Source organism: Danaus plexippus, chromosome 4 (genome assembly GCF_018135715.1).
Source record: "Danaus plexippus chromosome 4, MEX_DaPlex, whole genome shotgun sequence".
In the NCBI taxonomy this organism is placed as follows: domain Eukaryota; kingdom Metazoa; phylum Arthropoda; class Insecta; order Lepidoptera; family Nymphalidae; genus Danaus; species Danaus plexippus.
In genome coordinates this window covers 2,092,444-2,117,296 of record NC_083538.1, presented here as the reverse complement: position 1 = coordinate 2,117,296, position 24,853 = coordinate 2,092,444, and the positions used below count along the sequence as shown (strand labels likewise).

The window sequence follows — 24,853 nt, the reverse complement described above, 5'->3', positions numbered from 1 at the left end:
AAGTATATAATAATAGTACATTTTTGTAAGTGCTATATAAAATAAAACAGGGGAGACTAATTTCAATTTCAAAAATTGGTTTTGCTTTTAAAGTTTTTCAAATCCTACGTCTTAGGTAAATAAGTAAACTCGTTAGTTTTATAATAAATAATATACTACAGAAGGGGAATGCTCCTAAAAAAATATAAGAGCGTCTTAAGAAATTATTAAAGCAATTCATTTCTCCAAATAAGATGTCATGGTATTTTCAATCAAAGAACAATGATACACCCTTTGTGACTTGTAAATAACTAGAATGCTTAAAGATTAAATTGTAATAAGGTTCAAATTCATTCAAAAAAAAAATTGTTCATTTATTGACTTAACATTTATCAAAACGTATTTCTGGAAAGTCAAACTTGGCAGCGTGTTTTGGTATTAAAGGAGCAATAATTTCTCTTCCCCATCTTCCGATACTCCCGGCATTCACATTCGGTACAAACTGAAACAGTTTAGATTTTTGTGTGGTTTCTTTTCGTTCATACTATTTGACGACAAATGATTTTTTCTGTATTTTATTGTTACACATAAAAAGATACTACTTTTAGGTTTTTACAAAAAAAGAAGGTAGTGTGAACGTTGCTTATTCTAGTAATGGATTGCTGAGTGATAATATTTAAATATTTAATAAGTATAAATATTTTAAAATTTGTGGACCAAACAATATAGAAACAATATTATTTTATTCTATAAAATTTTAAATTGCTTACGAATAAGAAATTGAAAGTCCTTATAAATTTTAAGTACTAGATGTTTTAAATATGTATTAGAAAGGAAACAATGTGAGAGACAAAATGTAGAGCAAATAAAAAACTTAAATGGGACTGTGAGATAATTAAACAATTTCGAGGTAATGAAAATTTGTTCAAATTGAATGTAAACTAAAAGTGATTGAATCGTAATTCAAAATAAAACGTCAACTTAAAAAAAAAACATAAATTAAGAGATGCATATAAGAAATTGTTTTTTCTCTTGAATTTTAAATAAATTCGTTTTGAGATACCTTTATGATATATATATATTGCCATTTGACAATTAAATTAGTCGTTCAACATAAGAGTGTAAATTTGGGGTAAGAGGTAAGGAAAAGTCCATCATTAAAGAAACAACTAACGTAATTAATGGATCTAAAATTGTTAAATTTTCAATACATACGTGTCTTGATAAAACTTCCGTTATATTGCTCTTTGGCAAGTAAACGTGTCTTACATCTCGGGGTTTAGGAATGGAAAGAGTCCCGGAGCTAGATGTTGTTTCGTTTGTGAGTAAATTACGATTCATCTGCAAAACATTACAATATTCGTTTGTAACAAATTAAAGGTAAAAAAAATTAAACACATTCAAAAGTTCATCCGAATGTCAATGAAAAACAAAATAAAATTTGTCTCCTACTAACTTATATAAATATATGATATGTAATGAAGATATAAGCGGATGCCAAAAATTTAAAAAAAAATGTTCTTGGTCCACTTAATTGCTGTTTTTTTACTTTAAAAACAATTTAATTATTATTGCACAAGTATTCGTGTTAATTTTAGCCAGTCCATTTATTTAAACCTTTAATGTAGAAATATTTATATATTATAAGTAACTAGTCCGTCCTCTTGGTTTTGCCGCCACGTAGGATTCAGGCATACATCACAAAATTAACCGCATTGTCATTCAAACTGAAGGAGGTTACATAGGAACCAAACAGCTTACATACATACATATATGTAAACAATCTATACGTATATTACAGATTAAATATAAACTTGAAAATATATAATTTTATACTATGATAATTTCATACCCACAAAAGCATTGTTGTCGTTTCGTACTCATGTACAGAGGTAAAGTGGCGTTCACCAGAATCTTCAAAATTGGTTTTAACATCGAAACCAACTTTTAAACCGGAAATTCTAAGTGTTCCCTCTATGTAAGCATCACCGTATTCTCTACCGTTTTCATTTTTAGTAGAGAATATTGTCTTTATGTTTAATATACTAAGATCCTGAACGGAAATTGTAAAGCCATTCGAATAGTTCACTGGGCCAAGAACGCGCCAGTTGTAGTAGCTTGTGCTGAAAAAAAAAGTACTGTATCATAAAAACCAAAACATAAATTTCATTGCTAAATAAATTACTTTACGAATTGATTTATATCGTCCAATTTCAAGTTGCACCAACGGACCTCGTTTTCAATTTCTTTCACTACCTCCTGTATTATACCGGTAAAATAGCTTGTTCCATTAACTAAACACGCTATAGAAGCTAAAAGGTACCAATAAATAATTAGCAATAAATAATTCAAAACAACAAAGTGTGAATTTTTTTTTTAAACTTACCCCAATTAACATTAGTGCTACGGCATGACAAAAAGGATGCGAATATTAAAAAAACACATAAGAATTTTCTCATGATAAAAAATCTCCAACGCGTAATATTTCATAAAAGGTTCATGAGTGTTTCAACAATATCTTTGTAATTTTGATAAAGCTTATTTTAATCTACATAAGTATTATCAGTTTGACAAATTATTTCTCTATTGGTTGATAAGATCTTAATTAACAAATACAGATATATATGTAGAATTTGAATTCGAGCGTATTTGCCAGTGTTTTAGTCAAATTGTTTGTAAAATTCATATATCGGTAAAATTACTCGAATCGTATACGACAGTATTTTACATTAAAATATAACATGATTTGAAAATATATTACGTATATTTGTCATAACCCCGCTAAAAGTCCGATAAAGAAAAATAACCGTGGGACAGTCCGAGAGGGTGGCCGTAAGGTCTGTCCACCAGTCAATATAAATGACAAAAACGACGCGAATATTGACTGGAAATGCTCTGTGTGCGGGAAAAATTACAAGAGACGAGCCTAGTATACCAAAATTCTAAAACACATACTGGTGTTGAAGCACGATAATCGTTGGTAAGTTCTTCAACTTTCACTTCGGATAGAGTTGACCCCCCTGTATCCCATGGTGAACTGGAAACTACCAGGAGTCCATCGACATCCGGAAACGTTCTGGCATTCCAAAATTAAAACAGTCTACTTGGAAAGTTCACGATGATAATTTAGCGGTCCTGTTAGAGCGTCCGGGCTCGTAGCAAGAATTGTGCTCGCAAATAGAAACTTTTCAAAATAGTGTTTACGACTACTATAACGAGCAATATCCACTTCAAAATCGTTACGCTCGCAAGAACAGATACAATTCTTTCTGAATAGAAATGCGGAGGAAAAACCAGGATTTAATAAAAAAAAATTAAACTGATCTATAGCTAAAGCCATAGGCCACAATCACCTTAGTCATCAACTTGCTAGGGCGTAAAGGTCAATTCTAAAACTAATAACAGCAAAATATCACTACAATTTTGACCGGGCAAAACAGAAAGTAAATTTTGATAAAAACCCTTTTGATTATTCGAAAACTACTTTAAGAAAGGACACAGAGACTTTATCTTGACCAAAGAACAAATTTACGACCATTTTAAAAGCACATATGAAGTCCTAAACGTGTCAGACTATACAGGGATCCCGACGAACAGGTAAAATTGTTTTAAGTTTATATTTTTCTAAATACAAGAGACATGAAATGAGTTTAGACATGCAGAACGAGTGGCTAGACAATAGGCATAGGCGATTTTTGTATCCCATTAGCATTAAAACGGCGCACCTTAATTCTTGATTGGTGGCCAGCTTGTTAAAATTTTATCTCAAAGCGTTCCAAATGACTCTCTGGGATCAGAGTAATTTAGTAAGATGGGGTGAAGGTACCGAAAAAACTTGCTATATCTGTGAGAAGGGAGTTGTAACTACTAAGCATTTGCTGGTAAGATCTTGGATCAATACTTGCGTCAATACTTGCGTCGTCACGATAGGGTTCTGGGAATCAAACGTGAAGCAATTAGTCTTTCGGTAGCTACAAACGAGCGATCAGTAGGTTCTGTGAGAGAAGGCACTACGGCTATAAAATTCAACGTCAAGCTTTACTCTATCCTTAAGGCGACTTCGGATTTGATTATAATGATGTGTAAGTATGAGAAAGAATACAAATTCATCGAGGATATTGGTGTGTCGGCCTTCAGAACTTTAAAGTGCATTGTGATAAAAGAGCTTACGGTTTCTTGGGAAACCAACATCCCCAAATATTATGACATCAAGATCGATAAGTATTATGAGTTCGCAAGTCCCAGGCACTGTTAAAGCTCTTCTCCCTTCAACGCGATGGACCCGTTCGGTTTATCCATTGAATGCTAAGAGGTTTCGTCTTTTTTATTGTTTCTTCCTTTAGTGATAACACTTGTTATAGGTTTTTTTTTATGTTTATATACCGAACTATTAACTCATACCAAGATAGATAAGTAATACTTACTTAAAATCTACAGATTTTTGCAATATATTTTTTTAAGTTTGGATACCATTTTGATTTATTAACAACTCTATGTACGGAAAACAAAATACATAATGTCACTACAATACATAAGTCTAATACACCTTTAAAACAGTTATCTTTTATTACAAAATTTGTATACACAAATACCATATCAAATTATTGTAATATTTGAACTAACAAATATTCTTCAGTTTATGCTGTTATTGGACAGTCGTAGCAAATTTCTGGAAAAGGTATAACTGTATCCACAACCTCCTGAGTGATAGGTATGAAAATACTTGAAGTCCATTCAGCAATACTATTCGATGTAGAGTTCCAATTATACTGAAAATATATTTGTTTGATTACAAATTAAACTTTCTTTAAAATATGTCATAAATTTGTCCGCCGAAATTTAATTCTTATCACTTTTTTAGTATTTTAAGTAAATAGGATGTAAAACTTACTAAAGGAGGCAACAGTTTTGTGATACTATTCTCTGGTAGCAGTGTCAATGAAGTTCTAGGATTGAGCACGACACTAATAACATTCGTTGAAATTTTATCTCTAAATAGATTATTAGATATCTGAAAACAAAAAGGTACTTAAGTAATGTAATGAATTTATAGAATATTTTTATCCAACAAAAAGCATTTTTGCGAACACAATAAAAAGAAGTTGCTAACAGTAAATAAAAACTGTGTCTCCGGATAAACAATTGTTGCTGTCGAGACATGTTTACCGTCTGAGGTAGTAATCTCTACGTCAAAACCAATTTCCATATTAATGAAACGCAGAGTTGATCGGATTTCAACTGTTCCAGGGGACGCTGACGGCCATACTTGTTGAACTGTATGTTGAATCAAATCCCAGCTTTGAATTGACGTCACAAATCCATTTTTCAACTTGGCCTCCCCTATAAATCTTTCACCGAGTACAGTCTGACTGAAATAATGGTTATCATTGAAACAGTCCTAAATTGTAGAAAAATGTTGAGAGAGAGCTGCTTTGATTTTAAATTAATCTTCACTAACTTAATAATCATCGATATGTCTTCAATTTTCAAATTACAAAAACCGAGTCTTTCCACACGGGTTACAGTTTCTTGTACTACGGAGATGGCATAATCGGTGTGGTTGACTAGGCGAACTCGACTAACTACAAAAAATAAATTTTCCAATAAATATTATAACTTTTCTCAATTTTTCACATCTTAAAGACTAAAGCCTCCCTGTTCCTCAATATCATCCAATTTAGGTAATAAAACTACCTTGTTTTTTTCACACTAAATTTCCAATACTAAGAGATTAATATCGATATGTTATAATCATGTATAGACGATATTTGGAAACAAACACACAGACATACCTGATTCCACACCTAATAGAACATTTGATAGAAGTACTAGACACAGGATCATTGTCATTTTGTTTAAATTTCTTTATATAATAAATTTAATTGCGCATTTTTAAGGTACTAGTATACTGGTATGATAAATAACTTGCACACAAATAATAATCTTCAAGTGTTATCATAATTTTCATTACGTATTATCATGCATAGTACAAGTTTACATCTTCGGCTTGGCATCGATATTATCAACGCTATTCAAACAGACCAATATCTTTTGGACACATTTTACAGTCACAAAGTATTGGGGTTCCGTGGTAAAGATTTTAGTCTATAGATGCAATACTTTATTTATTGTTCCATTAAATTATGTAAACAAAATATATAGGATTTCTGTATATAATGTCCATTGTATGTATTCGTCCATTATAATTGTTTTCAAATTACCCACTTCACCAATGTAAATAATTTTAGTAATACATCAGGTTATTAGTTTTTTTCAAGTACCCACAATTGTAACACAGAATTTACCATATAAAAGTCCAAGCATAATCGTACTGAATTCATTCTACATTGGTCGCTCTTAGGAGCCACAGGGGAAGAATCTCTGCTATACAATTCTTGATATTCATTGTAAGAATTTGTTAGCAATAAAAAAGTATCATTTTGAGTGAAGACTATCTTTGCTTCAAAATGGAAACCTGTCCATCGTCATCGGTACTTAACGCCCAGACTCGAAAGCCTTTTAAAGGACTAGGGTCTTGGCCAAGGTTCCAAGAGAATCCCCTCGCTCTCACATGCATTATAATGTACATGTAATAATAAATGTTACAAACCTAATATATAATAAATATAATTAATATGTGATTGCAAATTTTTCATTAATATTAAATAATCTAATGTAAAATTGTGTAAGGAACATATTTATAGGTTCATATTCATAATTTTAAGCTTTTTTGTAAAGACCAACAAAACTTTTAGAGCGCCTTATGAATGCTCTTACCGCTCATTACAATATATTTTCACTATATTACTCGTTACTTAATATTTATAGGCATATTTTCATGATTATTCAACAATCCATTTTTGAGTATTTTTTTTACACATTTTATTGTTATAAGGAATGAATCTTTCATTTGTATTTTAAGGACATCATTTTATTGTAACGAATGTACATATGTTAAAAGAATATAATTATTTGAAAGAAAACAGGACACATAATACTGTTGAGACCCTAGCTTTAATTAACCACTTTAAATATTTTTTTTATTTACGAATATAAAAAAACCATTCAATATAAAATTAGATTAAATGTTAAAGTGTTTCATATAAAAAACAAAATACAGATGCAAAGAAAACTCAATTATTTAATTTAATAATGAAAGAAAACCGATTATATTAAACCATTATAAAAAATATCATACATATATTCATATCAAACACTTCTTTATTTATTTTTTTACCTTACATTACTTAGTGCGGCCATAAATACAATTACAATTATTATTATTATTTTGTTTTTTTGCTATCGATTCCTTAAATAAAATATTTAGTTTTGGATTAGAAATCTGTCATTTTTATACGATTCTTCCCTATTGTTTTTTAATCCGAGTCAGGCCATTGTATAATATTTTGTTATCATTTAAAGCGACTACATTTTTTTACGTTCCTATTCATAGAAAGCCGAATCAAATCGTTGCGATTGCTTATATAAAGTTGGTACCAAACCAAACACAATTTTTTAAATCGTTCATAGTTTGTTTGTGTAGCGGGTATTGAGAGGTATAATGGGACCTCTTCTGTGTATGACAGAGGATCTGGTAATCCGAATCTGGCAAAAGTCTTTTTTACGGATAAGATTTTGTTAAAAACTGAGCAATATGCCGACAATAACAAAATAAATGACGATGAAAAATAAAATAAATCTTTCCAATTCGACCAGAGAGTACAAAGTGAACCAATTCTTTGTTAATTATAGTTTACTGGTACGTTAGCAATGAAGGAGGGATTATATTTTTGTGAAAAAGTATTAATAGGTAGATTGGTTTATATTTGACGTAGACAACATTCATGGGTCTGTAGTTAAGCCCCACAACAACAATATTACTCAATAACAAAGAATGGTCTTTTCAGCCGACCTCGGCTTTGGGTCATATAGCTCGATCCTTCCAACCTTGGTTACTAAAGAACGTTCCGAATTTCATCAGAACTTAAGACTAGCCATCACGTAGTCTAGATCTTAATCCACTGTATTATGATTGAATAAGGTTCGCCCTACATCCCTAATAATATGGATTAACTAAAAATTTCTTAGCAATTGTCAATAAAAGATTATCCCATGAAAAGACTATCGGCTGACTTTGATTTCTGCCCTCAAGGTTTTTTTCGAATACAGTATAATAGTAAAATTGTTATATATACAAAGCTACGTATATAGCTATGTATATATATATATATATATATGTGTGTGTGTGTGTGTGTGTGTGTGTGTATGTGTGTATGTAATATGATCCAAAATATTAAACAAATAACACATTACACAAATAAAATGTTGTAATATTAGCGATACAGAAGGAAATGCACTACTTTAACAAAAACCATTTTAAATTTTTCCAGATTCTACTAATTCTTTTAATCTATATTTTTGTATTTTCCCAGATGTTGTTTTCGGAAATTCTTGAGTAATTTTAAGTATTTTAGGAATTTTAAATGTAGCTAGTTTCCCCATAAAATGTTTCTTTAAATCATTCGATGTAAATGTTGCGTTCTCTCGGATTCTGACTACAGCACAAAGTTCTTCTCCAAGTCTTTCGTCCGAAACACCTATCACCTGTAATAATTTATACAAAAAATAATTAACAAAACAGAGATATAACTATGCTTTGTTTTTTATTTTAAAATTTTCTTTGGATGCTAAGGGTTGGCCTGAATTTTTTTCCAAAAACTATTGGATTTAGGATATTTAAAAAGAAAATTATAATGAAAAAAACCATAATAGAATTTTAGAGGATAACTTTCAATTTTTCGATTAGGATAACGTAACAAGAGCAAAATCTTTGAATAAAACACAAAGTCTTAGAGCACACGCTTCACATCTTGTTTTCACTTGAAGGCTAATAATTAGTTACTAGACTGAGTAGGTGTTTTATGGAAGATTGAATTTATTTCGAATTTAGCTTAGTTTTTTGTCCGTGATTAGTCAATTTTGTTCGTTAGCAATCTATACATCTTTATATTAATTTAAGTGTTGCTAAAATTAAGAGAGGTTTTTGTACAGAAAACGTCACATCTGTAATACATTGCTAAAATTATTTGTTAGAGTATTTCACCTGACTCTCTATGACATCTGGATGCGTGTTTAAACAGTCTTCAATTTCTTTGGGAGCAATGTTTTCTCCACCTCTGACAATTATATCTTTTGCACGGCCAATTATTTTTCCATAACCGTCTGGATTTATTATGAATATATCACTGAAAATTAAACCAATATTATTATAAACATTACTCTGACTTACCGATAATTTTTCTTTAACTTATTCATTATAGAAAAATTAATATGGTTCAGCCTATTTCACTATATGTTCGTAATACCAATTGAGAATTCTATCCTTTTTACTAGCCAGGTATTGTCTATTGTCTATTTTACTAAACAGTGTTTTGTTGATTTATAATTAATGGTAAATATTTAGAACTTATAAAAATTTATTGTAAAATAAAAATAACAAGTTGGAGAAGATAAAAATTCGTCCCATCTACATTTACACAAGTATTATATTCTTACAAAAGTTTTAGAATGTAAACATATATAATATAACATAATAAACAAATAATTGTAATAAAAAATAAAATACCCGGTATGAAGCCAACCATCTTCTGTCATTATCTCTTTCGTTTTCTCCGGATCATCCAAGTAGCAAATCATGTTATTGTAACCTTTAACCATTAATTCTCCTGAGCACCCAAACGGAACAATATTACTATTACTATCTACCACCTATTTATGATGAGAGAGTATCAGAAAAATTACTTTCATTCACAGTAATATGGACAAAGACTATTTACATTTAATAAAATAAAACTAACTACCTTAAGTTCCACGTGGTCGGTTATATATCCAACAGTTTGGGATACCGTATTAACGTCATCAGTAGCTAATGATTGAAAAACACAAGCAGCCGTTTCAGTCAATCCATACAGAGCCTAGAGAAACCAAAACTATTATTTTACAATTATTGTAACACAAAAATAATTTATTTGTTCTGGGACTCAAACGAGTCATCCATCTAATCATAAGTTGTTATAACTTTGTAGACGTCAATAAATACCGACATTGATAAAGAAAGTTTTTGTACATTTAACTTATAAAAGTCAAAATCATTACAAATTTTTCAAAATACTGAAATGAGGTCGTCTGTAGTTTTACAATTAACTAGGTAATATCGATGATAATTTTCAAACTTTGTGGTGAGGAATGAGATGAAAAAATCATCTCATTCCTCACCATAGTATAGTGGTAAACTGAGAAATAAAAAATAGTTATTTTTATAATAAATAAAAATAATAAAAACCCAAAGAGAGCAAACGTGGCTATACTTAAACTAAAAATATTTTTACTGTCCACTGAAGCAAAACTTAGAATAGACTTTTTAGGGGAAAAAAAATCGTCTTCCATATAGAAATAGTACGTATCTCAATGCGAAATCCTTCTTCACCCTATTTAATACCTCAAGTTTCGATGTCTATCGCTAATAATAATGCATTTTACAAAAAAAGCCGAGTCAATTATTCAGGATCTTAACATTTCTCTTACTCACCCTAACTGATTTACACTTTAATTGGGCTTTTATTCTATGAATTAGTTCGGGGCCGCACGGTGCTCCAGCTGCTAGAGCCATATTTAAGTTTATAGGTAAATCACCCTTGCCCTTCATTATTGACAAAATATCCACGTACATCGTAGGAGTTCCTGTTATGGCAGTACATCTGTAAACCATTTTTTATATTGTACAGAATATTTTGCTACATATAATTACTATTTGTATCATAATATATGCATGCTATATAGTGGTTTACCTAATCACAATACTTACTTTTCAGCACAAATTGCTCGTAAACTAGCCGACGGGCTGTATGCTGGAGAAGCGAGTATGACTGTCGCTCCATGTTGAAGACACGACAGCAAAGTTACTATGGATCCTAATGCATGGAATAATGGGGCCTGTAACATGGCATGGTATGTTATTATTTTTGTTATGTTATGTTATTTCAAGAAAATATGAAATTTTCAATATTTTGTAAGGAAATGCGTAATTAATTTTACTAATCCGATATTTATATTAATATATGAATGACTTGAAGATTTTTCAAGCTTCGCTTGTAATAGTACCTGATATGGAAGAGCTGTTTGAAGAGTCTTAACTCATACAAAACCTTGAGTTTCTATATTTAAGTGCCTTTAGAGATTGTGCAAAAAGACTTATTATTTGTTAAAATGTAATCATTATTACTAATATAATAAAAAATTATATTTTTTTGAAAATTTAGCATAAATTGAGGATAGTTAAATATTATTACGTAATAGTTAATTGTGACTTGAAATTAATACGTAAATATGAGAGCTAAGATGCCATAGAAACTAACATAGACTCGGCGTGAAAAACTCTTTTTTTGCATCGGGCATTAAAAAAATAGATTCTCTCTGCCTATGTTATTTGAATGACCGTCGATGAGACGATCATCTAACCACTACATATGTTTGACTTAAATCTAAAGAATTGAAGCACTGAAATGGTATCAGTAAAAACTTTCGTTGAACGTGAAGTAAGACATTTTGAACCTAATGAGATCTATCATTTTGAACCTCCAAGCATGGCTATGTGCTTCTTTAAAACCAATTATCAATATAACTTTCATATATCAAAATCATGTATTTTGTTATTGCTGATAACAAAATAAATAATTTTGTTATTAAAACCTAAACATATACGTATGTAAAAGGGACAGTTACATTTTTTTGTGTTTACTACTCGAGACAGATATTTTGAAAGTGTGTTGAATATAAATCCAATTTCCTTCTTCAGCGGCTTCAAGGAACTAACCTGAATACAAACGATTTGATGTCCAAGATTGAATTCATTCCTTATCCCACTGAAATAGGTATTATTTACTATTGCTAGTTCAGAATCTAAGGCTGCTTTTGGTTTTCCTGTAAAAAAAAAACAATGTCGATTTAATTTAATTATAAAATTGTAATATTTACACACAATTACATAGCAAATAATATTTAAATCAATTTTACATCAATGGAACTAATTAAGGAATCAAATGAATTCAAAGTAACAGTCGACTTTTTATTGATAAAAATAGTTTTATCGTAATTAAAAAGAAATTTTAAACGATATTTCTAATTTAGTAAGTTTGCAAAATATAAACTGTTATGACAAGTACTCGTATCATGGCACGTGTTGTGACAAGTACTGATTAGATTTCTTTCTTCGATTTTTCATCTTATTTTTCTGGTGTATAGATTGAAAAAAATTTCCTACTTGACCACCTTATCGGTTGCATAGATTGTTCATTTAATTTAAATTTAATTTTTTAACCTTTACACGACATATTGGTGCATAAAACATGTATCTGGTTATTAAATAGATATTATAAGAGTAAATTATTTTTTTTATTTTTATTTTAGTAATAGAAGTTCACGTACCAGTAGATCCGGAAGTAAGTAGCACCAAGGAACCATCTTCTGGTTTAATTTCACTGCTATATTTCGATATTGAACTATTATTTTTATGATCCCTTATTAAAGAATCCATACTAAAGATTCCACTGTAAATATAAGAAAAAAGTTTTCTCTTATTGAGAATTTAACAAATATATATGTTTAACATGCGGGTACGTATGTATGCATCTAAAAACAATTGTGTGTACATATGTATAATGCTTATAAGTTTAACAAGTTATTGGGTATTCAATTAACGGTTTTGGAAAATTCTACAAAAAAAAACAAAATGGTGCATTGTCAGTAAAATATTGAGAATATATTCAATATATATATATACATATAAATTTGTTATATATATCACGAATGAGTGTGATAAGAATATCTAAAAAGTATTACATTATAAAATAGTTCAAAGGTTTTAACAATAAAAAACTAACTTAATTTTTTCCTTTTCTGCGCTGATTACAGAACGTAAAGTCGGAAATTCATTCGAAGAGATAGCGCCGTCTTTAAAGGAATTAATCTCAGGTATTAATTCACAAAGCATCTTATTGTAATTTCTTGTTTTGATTGCATTTCCAGTGAAAATACCTCTTAATTTTGTTTTATTAATACAGTAACTTAGTTCAGGTTTTTCGTACACTGGGTTTAGCAGGACCTGTAATATTTTTTTAAGCAAATTAAGTATTCTTTGCTTGAGTATAGTCAATATTTTTTGTAACTAAATTCGGAATGCCGTGATGACGAAATTTTACAACAAAGTAATGTACAACAAATACACTACCGGTATTACGCCAGCTCTCATAGCACCGAGAACAGCCACGACCCATTGTGTACAATTATGAGACCAGATTCCTAATTTATCGCCTTTTGAAAAACTTCTTTCTCGTAAGGCACACCCAAAGGAATCAGCCTACAGGAATAAAACAATAATTATTATAGATTATGTAGCGATCTTAAAACAATATGTAATAAAAAAATTAAAAGAATATTTATTTCCCTGTATCCTAATTTTATTAAACTTAAAATAAAATGTAAAAGTACATATAAATGTTTCTGTAGTTGAAATGAAAGCTAATATTTCTCACTCTAATGCCAAAGATTTTAAAGTACTCGTATGTGAGTGGCAGGACTGACAATGTAAATTTATATCATGAGATCTAAGATTTTCGCGAGTATTCATTTAAATGAAACTAGTATTATTCGTATTCGAGGATCACGGTTGTTGCAAAGTAACCGAAACGTCGGGATTATGTAGTTTTTAAATAATAAAATCCGCGTAGTAAATCCGAATAACACTAGTTTCATTTAAATTTATATCAATCTTTGTCATTCTATCTTCAAGCACCGTTTCAATCAGCCAGCCGCATACTCCCAATAATACCAATCCCATACCATTTATAAACCGCACGAGGAGATACAAACAAGGACCATAGCATTGTTAATTTGTTCAAGACAATTTTTGATAAGGAAAGCTTATAAAAAAAATCATTTTCTATTATTTAAGGATAATTGTTATCATTAAGTAGTATAAAAGATAGACATTGGATTTTCACACGGACACATATTTATTCAAATTAATTTTAAACAGAACAATAACCCAATGCTAAATAAATTTAGAAGATTAATTTTTAATCACTTTGTAATAGTTTTGATTTTAACAAAATTATTATACGTACATAATTTAATAATTCTTCGTAGGTAATTGTTACATCTTCATGTATTGATTTGATCGCGACCCTGCCTGGATGTTTCTGAGCTGCCTTAGCAACACGGTTTCCAAATGTGGATATTATTAATGGCTCACTACCTGGGTTTTTTAGGTAGCTGCTCTGATCTGAAGCTACGCTATGGGCATTTCTGCAAAACCAAAAAAATATATAATGTACGTATTAGGCTTACAATAAAAATTTTAATGTAGACCCAAGAAATTAAATACCATACTTTAATATCATACATTGAATTTATTGTGTACCCTAATAAGCACCATTTTTTTTCAATGATACCTATCTATTCTTAAAAAAACTTTTTTATCTTGACATAGACACATTTATTAGTATCAGTTTAACTACAGCAAAACGATATCACAGAAATTAATCATAAAATATAATGTTAAAAAAATGGTATACTTCTTGATGTATGAAGATAATTTTAAGTATCCAAATATTTAAAGCTGTTGTGTAGAGTTGTAAGTCAACACATTTATTTCTTTAATTATCTCCAAAAAAAGGAGGAGGGTATTCAATTCAATCGTATGTTGTTAAATTGATGAAACAAATGATACTTTTAACAATACCGTTTTAAATGAAATGACGAAATCTGTTAATAAAAGTATAATAATTACAAAAATGAAACAGAAACGTCAAAAAAATTACAATATAAGTTTATTGAACAGACATTCATTGATGATTACCTACCAATATTAGCTTCACTTTTAAATATATTATTATAACTATATCTCGATGTTATCTTATTTAGTAAAAGCTTAAAAATAAATCAATAATTTTGTAATAATCTTTTATTAACTCAATCTAAATACCAATTTCTATATGGTATAGGCATTTACTAAAGTTGCTTCCTACGTAGAGTTGTTTTATGAATAAAAATATCACTGTTACTGCCTTTGTTACATTTTTGAATATCATATGCGAGGAGACATTTGTATTTTAATAAAAAAATATTATCTTTAGCTTATAACCAATTCTTATTACTAATTATTAGTGCTTCAGAATATGACAAGAGTGATATTTTGAATACGAAAAGTAAAAATTTTGCGAAATTTATTATTTTATATTTTTTTTAAGATATTTATTGGAATGTAACTAAATTAACTGTTTCGTTAATATGTTTAGTTTGAAGTTATATAAAAAGGCACTAAAACTTTCGACAGTTTCATATCAGTCTAATTTAATAACACGTGTATAATAAGAATATTTACCAACATTTTTTATCTTCGCATACATTTTTTAATACCTATTTAATTACATTATAAATTAATGTCACTATAAACACGCACATTAACTATAACTGAGAACGATAATGACGTTATTATTTACAATTTAATACGTAACATTAATACATAGATATATAAAAATAAATCTTTTAATCCAGACTTGGTTAATAGTTATTATCTTATCTTTTGTCTTCACTAATAAAATAATAATGTCAGTAGATATACGAGTCCTTTGCATATGAACACTCTAGAAATATAATATTAAACAACCTAACAAGAATAATAATAAATGAAACAACAAATGTTTATCGCTTGTGAACGGACGTAATATACGAATGCTTTTTTTTTAAGTTGCCTCTTAACGAAATTTTAATCGAAACCTACAAATTTCTTATTAAAAGTCTTTAATAAACGTTTATTATAATAATCCAATTACATTTTATTAAAACTCACCTCACACAGAATTGTTTTAGAGTCCTTGTCACAAATACGCCACACTTATTAATCATGTTTGAAGTCTTTCCCGCACAAGAACTAAACAGTAACTGATCTAAATACAATATAAAAATAATGCTTGCTATTATCATAAATAGCTAATTTAAAACTGGTCAATTGTTTTTTTATAAAATAAAAACAAACTCGTACCATAATAATAATTACAGATAATGATTGTAAAGTTTTTAGTTTAAAGTAATGATAGTGTTAAGGATGGGAGTTGTTTTAATTTTTGAATGTTCCCGATCCAAAAACAAATCGGGTAACTTTAACCTAAACTACAATTTAAACTTAAAGATAATTTATTTGATGTACTTTTTTTAGAAACTTATCTCTTTTTAAAACATCAATTAATATAATTTGGACAAGTAACGAGTGAAGGAGTAGTTATTCAGTCAGTTCTTCTTTATCTCTTCATTCTTTTAGTTATTATCATTTATACTTTAATTGAAATCATATTTATGATGTTATGTAAGGTTTAAGTGAAAACTCGTCTTTTGGAGTATTAAAACTGATCTCACAATTCAAATTAAATTCAACGGTCGCAAGGTTTTAGTCAGGGAACAGAGTACATAGAAATCTTTTTTTACTTCTCTGCAAATATACCTATTTATATTTATAACCAGGATTGTATAAAATTTTATGCTTTACAACTTTTAAATTAAATTTTTTTTTTCATAGCCTAACTATATTTAAAGAAATCCTGAAAACCTTTTGTCAGACAATTATTTGAGCTCAAGAGGTAGTCCCAAAAACTTTTAATATTAAGGTTATTAATAGTTGATAAAACATATTAGTCATTAGTCATAACTTTTTAATATTGTACATTAAATTGAATATTTTCTAAAATTTGTCAATGCAATAATACTAATTATCTCCTTCTGTAATTGAATAAATATGAAATTCACTTTAATTATAATCTAATTGACACTAATTGCATTAAAAATATCATAAAATCCATTTTCCAGAGGCTTATGAACTCCGCTTTAACAGCGCTGGAGGTATTTGATGTTTCATTCACTTAGACGATATAGACTGCTATTCATATAATCTCCGGACTCACATTTCAAACCTAAGATTAACCTTTCAGCGAATCACATACTTCAATTTAAAGTTACAATTCGACAAATGCGAGTTCTTTCAAAAAGACGTCTGCTATGTTGACCTTATAATAACCAAAACAAACGTGAAACTTAAGCCTGATAAAACTGATTCGATCACTGAATTTTCCATTCCAAAAACTTAAAAAAATATTAAACCATTTCTGGATATAATATCCTACTATCGCCGCTTTTCGTCGGTATTTCTACAACTGCTAAATCTCTACCCTGTCTTCCGATAAAGGATATATTAAATGGGAAAATTAGTAACAAGTTCCTATTGACACATTGGACTATTCGATGCAGTAGGCGCTGTTCTCTCCAAAGACTCTATCGGTAAAGATCAACCGATAACTTTCGTACACGTAATAGGAGTGAATGCAACTATAGCACAGCAGAAAAAGAGTCGTTAAACATCGTGTATGGTTGCCAAACTTTCCCTCCCTGACACTACGTTACAAAATTTCGAATCTTAACTGAAACTAGACCGTTAAAATGCATTTTCAATCACAGAGATCCCTCTAACAAACTCCAACGATGAAGGTTAAAATGAGAAGAGTTTGAGGTTGTATATCGAAAAGGTAAATTGAATTCCGTCGCCTACACTTTCTCAAGGTATCCAGTAAACTATATACGTGGGTAATATTGAAAAAATTTAGAACTGGCCAGTTGGAAACATTGCTAATACAAACTTTTTTTTATTTCACTTTTAGAACTCTTTAGCAACCTAATTCAGTATATTGCATTAATTTGTCATTTGTTTTTGTGAATTGGCTGCAAATCAGAAACTCTTATTACACGTGAAAATGAACCTAACGTGAGGAAAAGTTTGGTCAAAGATTTATTATGACTTTCATTATGAGCCTAATCAAAAACAAAGTTATGATAGGCTGCATGGCTGCTGAATGATTAGCATTTCTTAATGATTCCCCATCTTGTGCCACTATTTACAATTGGATTAACGAGCTTGGACGGAGCAATCTCAATGACAACTCGAGTGAGGGACGTCCTTTAATAGCGACTACTAAAAGTAACATCAATGCTGTGCGACGTATGATAGAGGAAGATAAGAGAGCGTCCTATCAGCAAATATCGGCAAGCCTAGGAATTGCTGTGAGTCAAGTTCATAAAATATTACAAGAACATTTAGGCATCAGTAGGCGTTGTACCAGATGGATTCCCCATACTTTAACCGACGACCAGAAACACATTCACATGAACTCTTGTCGCCAAATGTTAGATAAGTTTAACGGCGGTCACTCACATCCTGTTTTCAACATCTTCACAGGTGATGAAAGCTGGATATATTGCTACGAACCTAAAACCACAAGGCAATCGGCTGAGTGGATGTTTCCTTTCGAGGATCAGCCAACTAAGTCTAATTAAGAAAGGAAGAAGTCAAAGAAAAAAGATGATTGCGTCATTCTTCGGTCAGAAAGGTGATTTCGCGCCAGTTGTGCTAGAAAATGGAAGGACAGTTACTACAGACTGGTGTGCCCTCGAAACAGGATCCTCCTTCACCATAACAATGTTTCAGCGCATTCTGCAAAACGGACTGTTGAATATTTGACTATGATAGGTGTTGAGATAATAAGTCATCCGCTATATAGACCTGACCTGGCAGCCTGCGACTTTTATTCATTCCCAAGAACTAAAGATAAAATTCTAGATATTCGCTTGCTCTGGAAATGCCGTCGAATTTTACGAAAATTCCATAGAAGAGACTCCTAAGGAAGAATGAGTCCACTGCTTTTATCAGTGGTTCGTTAAGCCGTTTTATTTTCTAAACATTTTCAGTGCTGCCTATGTATATCCTAAAAATAAAAAATATTTAAATTCAAACCCTATAAATGTCAAAGATACAAATTCTAACCTTGGATTACCACCTTCTGAAACTGCACAACAAGCTCTTGAAGACTTTATGAGGTTAGATATCAGCCCATAACTAAGTAAAAATCTTTATATTACCCCTTATCCTCTTACTTTAATAGATCTCCCTGCTGTCATGAATTCTCCTTCCTATATAAATGCCCTTCCTCCTGAACTATTCTCAACCTTCACGCCAAGTTATCATTATCCCAATACTGTATCCCTAAATCCTAATTCAAAACTCTATCTACTACAACAGAGAACTTTCGCTCAACCGACGTGACTTCTCGTCTAATATCTGAAAACCTTCCATTATCCTAAAAAACTTATACCAAATTCTTAAAGTCACTTACAATAGTGCATAATACTAAAATTTCTGAACATAGTCAAGATTTATAAAAGAAAAATTAATAAAATTTAATTAAAAATTTAAATCTGACAAGAACAAATATATGTTAATAACAATATGGGAAGAGTTATAATACAGAGACTATTGATAAAATGCTCCTTTGAATTCTTACAGATATATGTGCCACTAAAAGAAAATTGCTGTAAATGTTTTTAATGCATTCCACTTAAAATGTTAAGTTCATACCCTATGCAATAATAATATAGAGGAAATTATTCTTTAAGAATACTTAAAAATAAAATATCAATGTTATATTGTCATTGAAGTCAATTCCGACATCTTTTATCATTCTATAAAATTGATTATATATAAATGTGCATGAATATACCATTGACCGATAAGGAATACTAACACATTATTTAAATGGGAACAAAACCAAGGGCAATAGTTCATTGATAACACCGATTTTTTGATTATGTAAAAATATATAATAAGAAATACATACATTGTCTCAGAAGGCCGCTCGGATGTATTGAATTCACCACAGTACGAAACAAAGACTCTATCGATCATTTGTCGCGTAGAACTTATCGCAACTGGTGTCATTTGTCTTCGGAAACAAAAAACCATGCAATTAAAAAGTAGTGAACTTTTATTGAATATAAGAATTGTTTTCTCGAGTTTTGTTGTGGCTCATTTAGTGTATGCAGCTATTGTTCTACTATCAATAGACCTCACTCAGGACGAAGATCCAAAGATCAGTGCTTATGGCAGACTACGCTGGAGATTGCTTACTTGCTGGTTTAATGTAAGTATTTTTAGATATTTATTTAAATTAAGATGATTTTTGATTATTTTGAATGATCAGTAAGGTTGTATCATATTGTAGAGGGTAGTTTAATTTTAAACTGCTGCGGAGTTCATGCTCTCTTAAAGCTATTGGTCGATATTATCAATCGTTGTTGATATTTAATGTTTCATATCTATATTTATCTGTGAATCCAATGTATTAATTATTACTTCATAAACAATTTAGTCATTATAATAAGTCACCACAAAAGAAATTTAACTCTTTAAAAGACTCAATATAGAGTTATTGTAAGTACGTACTAATATCTACATAAAATCCTTCTATTTATTTTAGGTAAAGCAAATATTAGTAAACATTAACTAACAAAAAAGAAAAATTTACATCTAGGAAAGCCACATGCTTCACTTAAATTTTACCGCAAATATATTAAAAGTAATTAATATTGATACCAATTTTTCAGAATCTCACGAGATATCTTTTTCACCGATAAACATATAATAAAATCATATAAATATTTAATCTATGCTAAACAATAATACCACTCTATCGATTTTTTAAGACAAATTCAAAGCATTGTTATCTAATTAATCAGTAAAGTGCTTTATTTTTATTGAAATAATTAGAGTCAATTAAAACTCCCTGTATAGAAACACTCTAGCAAATCACCAGTATTATTTCTTTTATCCAAGATTGTATACAAAACGTTACTCATGTATTTGTTCCTACCCTCATGAGTAGTTAGTCTTTATATAATTTAATTTCGTTCTTTAAATGTTATATGACTCTTTCTATGTTTAATTCCACATAGAGCCTTCTCTGATCTCTACAACTTATATTTATATTCAATACATTTTTTAAAATATACTGACTGGAACATTTTCAAAAAGTTTAGTTCTGCATAGCTACTATGTTAGATTTCTCATATATTCCATCGAATATGAAATTGTCTATCTGGTAAAAATAAATCAAATATATAAAGAAATTAACTACACCTGATGGACTGAATTTGTTGTTTGGAGATTTCAAACACATTGTTATACATATATAAGTAAACCATACTTCTATAAATATTTTTATGGCATATTTTATTTATATTTTATGTCTATAATGACAATGATCAATATTTCTAAACATCAATCAATCTTCGAGGCTAGATTTCCTTATAAGCCTATGGATCGCCTTTCGACTATGAATTGAATTCCTTAATGAACTCTTGTGTCTATTTTGGAGTCACGTAACATCAACAGACGTATTTAAATCTACAGGTGAATAACAATTTTGTAACTGACAATGTTTACGACTTTGGGACAAAGGACGTTTGACGTTATGATAGTTGGAATTCTACTTGCATCCATCAGTCTTAAGAACAATGTTATTCCAAAAAGCACTCTTATTTTCTTAGTTGTTTACGTACCTTTAGTTATTTTTCATAATGACTACAAATATTTTAAATGTTAAAATGTATGGTATATCCTATGAAAAATACTAAAAAAGAAACGAACAATTGGTTACCATATCTGTTTAATTTAAGTATACATAATTAAATAGTATCCGATCTGAAATCTAAAATACAAATCGATGTAGTAGCGGACATAAACTAGTTTTTTAAAAACGTGATAATCAGTCACAGTCAGATTAAGGACACAATTAATAAATTATATTTCCTTATTTGAGGAACTTGCATCTTACACAATGTAGTTATCGTTTCACTTTAATCACTATTTATTGATTGAAAGCATTTTAAAATAAATAAAAAAAAATCAAATTGTCAATTATATGAACAAAAAGATAATCCTACACTCGTCTTTTCGTATTTTCGGTGGTTTTTTTTTATATCTCTCTCATTGTTAACATCAGGTAAACCATTTTCAATGACACATATTTAACTCACACATGTATGCATTTTTTGGTATCACATACAGATACATACTCAGTTTATGGACTGTTTTACATTTTAAATTATGTAAATAAAACTATAATATTTAACAACATAAATGAAACAAAAACTTCCACGGATTGTAGAAAGAAAATAAAGAAATCAACGATAAATTGAGCCAGTGCGAGCAAAAATTTCGAGAAACTTTCATTTAGCCTGTCAGTAAAAACAGAAATTGTTGTTCGAACTGTTATAGAACAATTAAATTTAAACCTTAAATATAGCAGTTAGTGACAGGCTTTTCTTAATAAGGTGAAATTATATCGGTGTCTAAATATACTAACATTTAAAACAAACATTAACTATTACAAATTAATAATAAAATATAGCTATTTGCTGACAAGTCTTAATAAAGTGAAGGCAATTTAAAAATAAAAACAAATAGTACAACTAAAAATTAGATTTACGTATTTATACGTTCATTTATTACTCTGCATCACGTCTTATTGCTACAAACTTTAAATGAATCGAGTCCAGCATACTGAGTAATTGTCATTGACCAAGGACGATGAGTAAATTACGAACATAATATTTGTCGTAGGATGTAAATGATGATGATGAATGATAAAATTTTTATCCATAACAATTATCTCATTTATCTTAATGAAATTACATTTTCTAATCAGCACTTTGAATTTATATCGATCGTAACATAATTTAAAATATTATTTTATTTAATTTTAAAATACTAGTATAATATGTCTATTAATATTTTTATGCTTGCTAAATGATTGTCTTTTTTATCCTTAAAATATTATTAAATATATTAATTATAATATTGTAATCAAAATCGATTAATAGATATGATATTCAATAATAATATCGATATTCAATAACATAACTTTATGTTTTTATATGCGAGTATGGGAAACATAATAAATAAAATACAATAATCTGTTCTAATGAACAAACTAATTACATCTGTTCCACAACTTTACGTTATTAAACATAGGATAAATCAGCGAAAAAATGGGGAGTTTTAATGAGAGTTAAGACTGAGAACCTTTAACTTCAAAGGTACAATCTCATATCAATCGCTTTGTTCTGATAAATGTGGAAAATGGATGAGGTAGCCACGAGTGTGAATAGGAGATTTTTCATTTGATATGAATTAAAAATAGCTAATAATTTTTAAGTGATCACAGTAAATTAAACTAAGCCAAGCTAACCTAACCTAACACTTCGAATCAACAGAAAGCAACGTTATTAGACTGAATAGAGTAAAATTTATTTGAGCATTGACGATAACTCACACAGATTTGTAATGTTATGTTCTATTTATCATTTAACTTTTTCTATACCTATATATTTGTACAAGTTTAATTTCACATAATATTTTAACTTCCAGCTGTTCATGCTTCTATATTTCCCTGTAACAATTTACTGCGATTGGAAACAAAAAATGGGAAAATGGGATAGTAGAAGAGTGACACTGTTACGAACTGCCAAAGATACTGTGATGACCAGCATCATTTTCCCGACGACTACGGTTTGTACCATTTGAATTTTCTCACCGAATTTATTTAAAGAATGAAATAATAGTTTAAGTTATAATTTGATACCCTTTTCCATATCAGAAATATAAATCAATATTTGCTAGCCGCACTTTTTCTATTATCTAGTTCACAAGACATATATAATAGATTTTATGTATTAAATATCAATAAATAAATAAGACCTTAAAAGTCATCTATATCCTTAAATAAGAATTAAATCTATTATCAGTGCGATTAGTATTCGGAGACGTAGATAAACGAAGGCCGATTTCATGACGTAAGTTATTAAAACAATAAAATAAGTTAAAAATCTTAGAAGATGCAAGACCAGTTAGACAATTCAATAATTATTTATTTTAGTACAGTGACTATTTCTTTTGGCGCATGTGGCATCAAGATCCCACTCTGATTGGCCCGGAGGCTGTCTTTAACTACATGCCGTCTTGGGGCCAGCACTCTCTGCATACATTGTCTGGCCTGACGGTTATCTTGGACATACTTCTCACTCCGAGAAGAAGACCCAAGAGTATCCTACCCGGATTGTCGTTGACGTTCGCCTTTTGTGTTGTATATACGCTCGTGTAAGTTATATAACTTTATATTATATATAATGTTATACTGTATAATTTAATTGTAAATGTATTTAATTATAAAATAAACAAATTTCTTCTTATGCACTGTTAAGGATAAAATGATAATCTATTATTATTTTTTTGAATTTAAATATGACATTTATATCGTAATTAATGGTTTGGAAGGCTATATTAGAATTTATTTTTTTTTTAAACTGGGAAAAAATTCTTGTATGCTTGCAAGAACCATAATAAATGCTATAATTGTAGAAAAACTGTCACATTAACTGAAGAAATGTAAAATATTTACAATTTAATTATTAATATAATTTCTTTATTACAGACTTATAATAAGTTACTACAACGGCGATGTCGTTTACAACCTCATCGAGATTTTCAACAAACAGCAGCTAATACTTCTAGTGTTGTTAGCGTTTTTAGAACACACTTTCTTTTATACACTACAATGGTGTATTATTGACACAGTGCACGGAAAATTAGGAAAAAATATACAAAAATATGACTAATATTCTATTTAAATAAATTTATGTATAGATTTAGATATTAAATTAATTTATAATAATATTATGTATTGGAACTGAAAAATTCGTATATATACTGTTTAAAGTCAAAAACTTTGATTTGAAAAACCTCTTTTATTTTTGTTATGCCTTATGTTTTATGTACATTATGTAAATATTTTTTTTTTTATAAATTTTAAGGAACATTATTAACAAAGCAAGGAAGTGATCTGTGTTTTGCGACGTTGCATCTGCTTCCGTACTGTATATT

At 29.4% G+C, this 24,853-nt stretch overlaps 4 protein-coding genes across 5 annotated transcripts; 1 reads left to right on the top strand and 3 right to left on the bottom strand.

Annotated features, from left to right (window-relative positions):
• Positions 1 to 266: 266 nt before the first annotated feature.
• LOC116768342 (uncharacterized) lies at positions 267 to 2,511 on the bottom strand. Its single transcript, XM_032659032.2, has 5 exons — positions 2,366 to 2,511; positions 2,165 to 2,291; positions 1,832 to 2,102; positions 1,195 to 1,320; positions 267 to 481 (listed from the first exon to the last, which is right to left on the bottom strand). The coding sequence occupies exons 1-5, from the start codon at positions 2,436 to 2,438 to the stop codon at positions 362 to 364; spliced, it is 717 nt and encodes a 238-aa protein (XP_032514923.2). The 5' UTR covers positions 2,439 to 2,511; the 3' UTR covers positions 267 to 361.
• Positions 2,512 to 3,164: 653 nt separating this feature from the next.
• Positions 3,165 to 5,959, bottom strand: LOC116768343 (uncharacterized). The gene is made up of 5 exons (XM_032659033.2): positions 5,772 to 5,959; positions 5,438 to 5,561; positions 5,090 to 5,348; positions 4,871 to 4,990; positions 3,165 to 4,748 (listed from the first exon to the last, which is right to left on the bottom strand). The coding sequence occupies exons 1-5, from the start codon at positions 5,827 to 5,829 to the stop codon at positions 4,617 to 4,619; spliced, it is 693 nt and encodes a 230-aa protein (XP_032514924.2). The 5' UTR covers positions 5,830 to 5,959; the 3' UTR covers positions 3,165 to 4,616.
• A 1,223-nt stretch (positions 5,960 to 7,182) lies between these two features.
• LOC133319444 (medium-chain acyl-CoA ligase ACSF2, mitochondrial-like) lies at positions 7,183 to 19,880 on the bottom strand. Of its 2 annotated transcripts, none has more exons than XM_061523895.1 (12): positions 19,752 to 19,880; positions 14,160 to 14,340; positions 13,265 to 13,393; positions 12,918 to 13,138; positions 12,463 to 12,584; positions 11,852 to 11,958; positions 10,844 to 10,971; positions 10,568 to 10,736; positions 9,840 to 9,953; positions 9,605 to 9,747; positions 9,083 to 9,224; positions 7,183 to 8,583 (listed from the first exon to the last, which is right to left on the bottom strand). In XM_061523895.1, the coding sequence occupies exons 1-12, from the start codon at positions 19,874 to 19,876 to the stop codon at positions 8,356 to 8,358; spliced, it is 1,809 nt and encodes a 602-aa protein (XP_061379879.1). In that variant the 5' UTR covers positions 19,877 to 19,880; the 3' UTR covers positions 7,183 to 8,355. The 2 variants fall into 2 exon arrangements, with proteins under 2 accessions (XP_061379879.1, XP_061379875.1); XM_061523891.1 differs by lacking the exon at positions 19,752 to 19,880 and adding an exon at positions 15,887 to 16,007.
• LOC116768340 (androgen-dependent TFPI-regulating protein-like) lies at positions 19,875 to 24,711 on the top strand. The gene is made up of 4 exons (XM_032659031.2): positions 19,875 to 20,054; positions 23,342 to 23,482; positions 23,850 to 24,070; positions 24,405 to 24,711. Exons 1-4 carry the CDS (start codon positions 19,875 to 19,877, stop codon positions 24,586 to 24,588), a joined length of 726 nt encoding a protein of 241 aa, XP_032514922.2. The 3' UTR covers positions 24,589 to 24,711.
• Positions 24,712 to 24,853: the final 142 nt, after the last annotated feature.

Bases quoted from the DNA above. Each gene is read 5' to 3' on its own strand.
- LOC116768342 (XM_032659032.2), bottom strand. From the start codon at position 2,438: ATGAGAAAATTCTTATGTGTTTTTTTAATATTCGCATCCTTTTTGTCA. The intron at 2,103-2,164 runs GTAATTTATTTA...TTTTTTTTTCAG, and splicing joins GATATAAATCAATTCGTAAA to CACAAGCTACTACAACTGGC. The intron at 482-1,194 runs GTATGTATTGAA...AAACTGTTTCAG, and splicing joins CGGAAGTTTTATCAAGACAC to TTTGTACCGAATGTGAATGC.
- LOC116768343 (XM_032659033.2), bottom strand. From the start codon at position 5,829: ATGACAATGATCCTGTGTCTAGTACTTCTATCAAATGTTCTATTAGGT. The intron at 5,562-5,771 runs GTATGTCTGTGT...TATTTTTTGTAG, and splicing joins TCTATTAGGTGTGGAATCAG to TTAGTCGAGTTCGCCTAGTC. The intron at 4,991-5,089 runs GTTAGCAACTTC...TTTTGTTTTCAG, and splicing joins AGACACAGTTTTTATTTACT to ATATCTAATAATCTATTTAG.
- LOC116768340 (XM_032659031.2), top strand. From the start codon at position 19,875: ATGCAATTAAAAAGTAGTGAACTTTTATTGAATATAAGAATTGTTTTC. The intron at 23,483-23,849 runs GTTTGTACCATT...TATTTATTTTAG, and splicing joins TCATTTTCCCGACGACTACG to TACAGTGACTATTTCTTTTG. The intron at 24,071-24,404 runs GTAAGTTATATA...TCTTTATTACAG, and splicing joins TGTGTTGTATATACGCTCGT to ACTTATAATAAGTTACTACA.
- LOC133319444 (XM_061523895.1), bottom strand. From the start codon at position 19,876: ATGGTTTTTTGTTTCCGAAGACAAATGACACCAGTTGCGATAAGTTCT. The intron at 13,394-14,159 runs GTACGTATAATA...TTATTCCTGTAG, and splicing joins ACGAAGAATTATTAAATTAT to GCTGATTCCTTTGGGTGTGC. The intron at 9,954-10,567 runs GTGAGTAAGAGA...TGGTTTCTCTAG, and splicing joins TAAAGTGTAAATCAGTTAGG to GCTCTGTATGGATTGACTGA.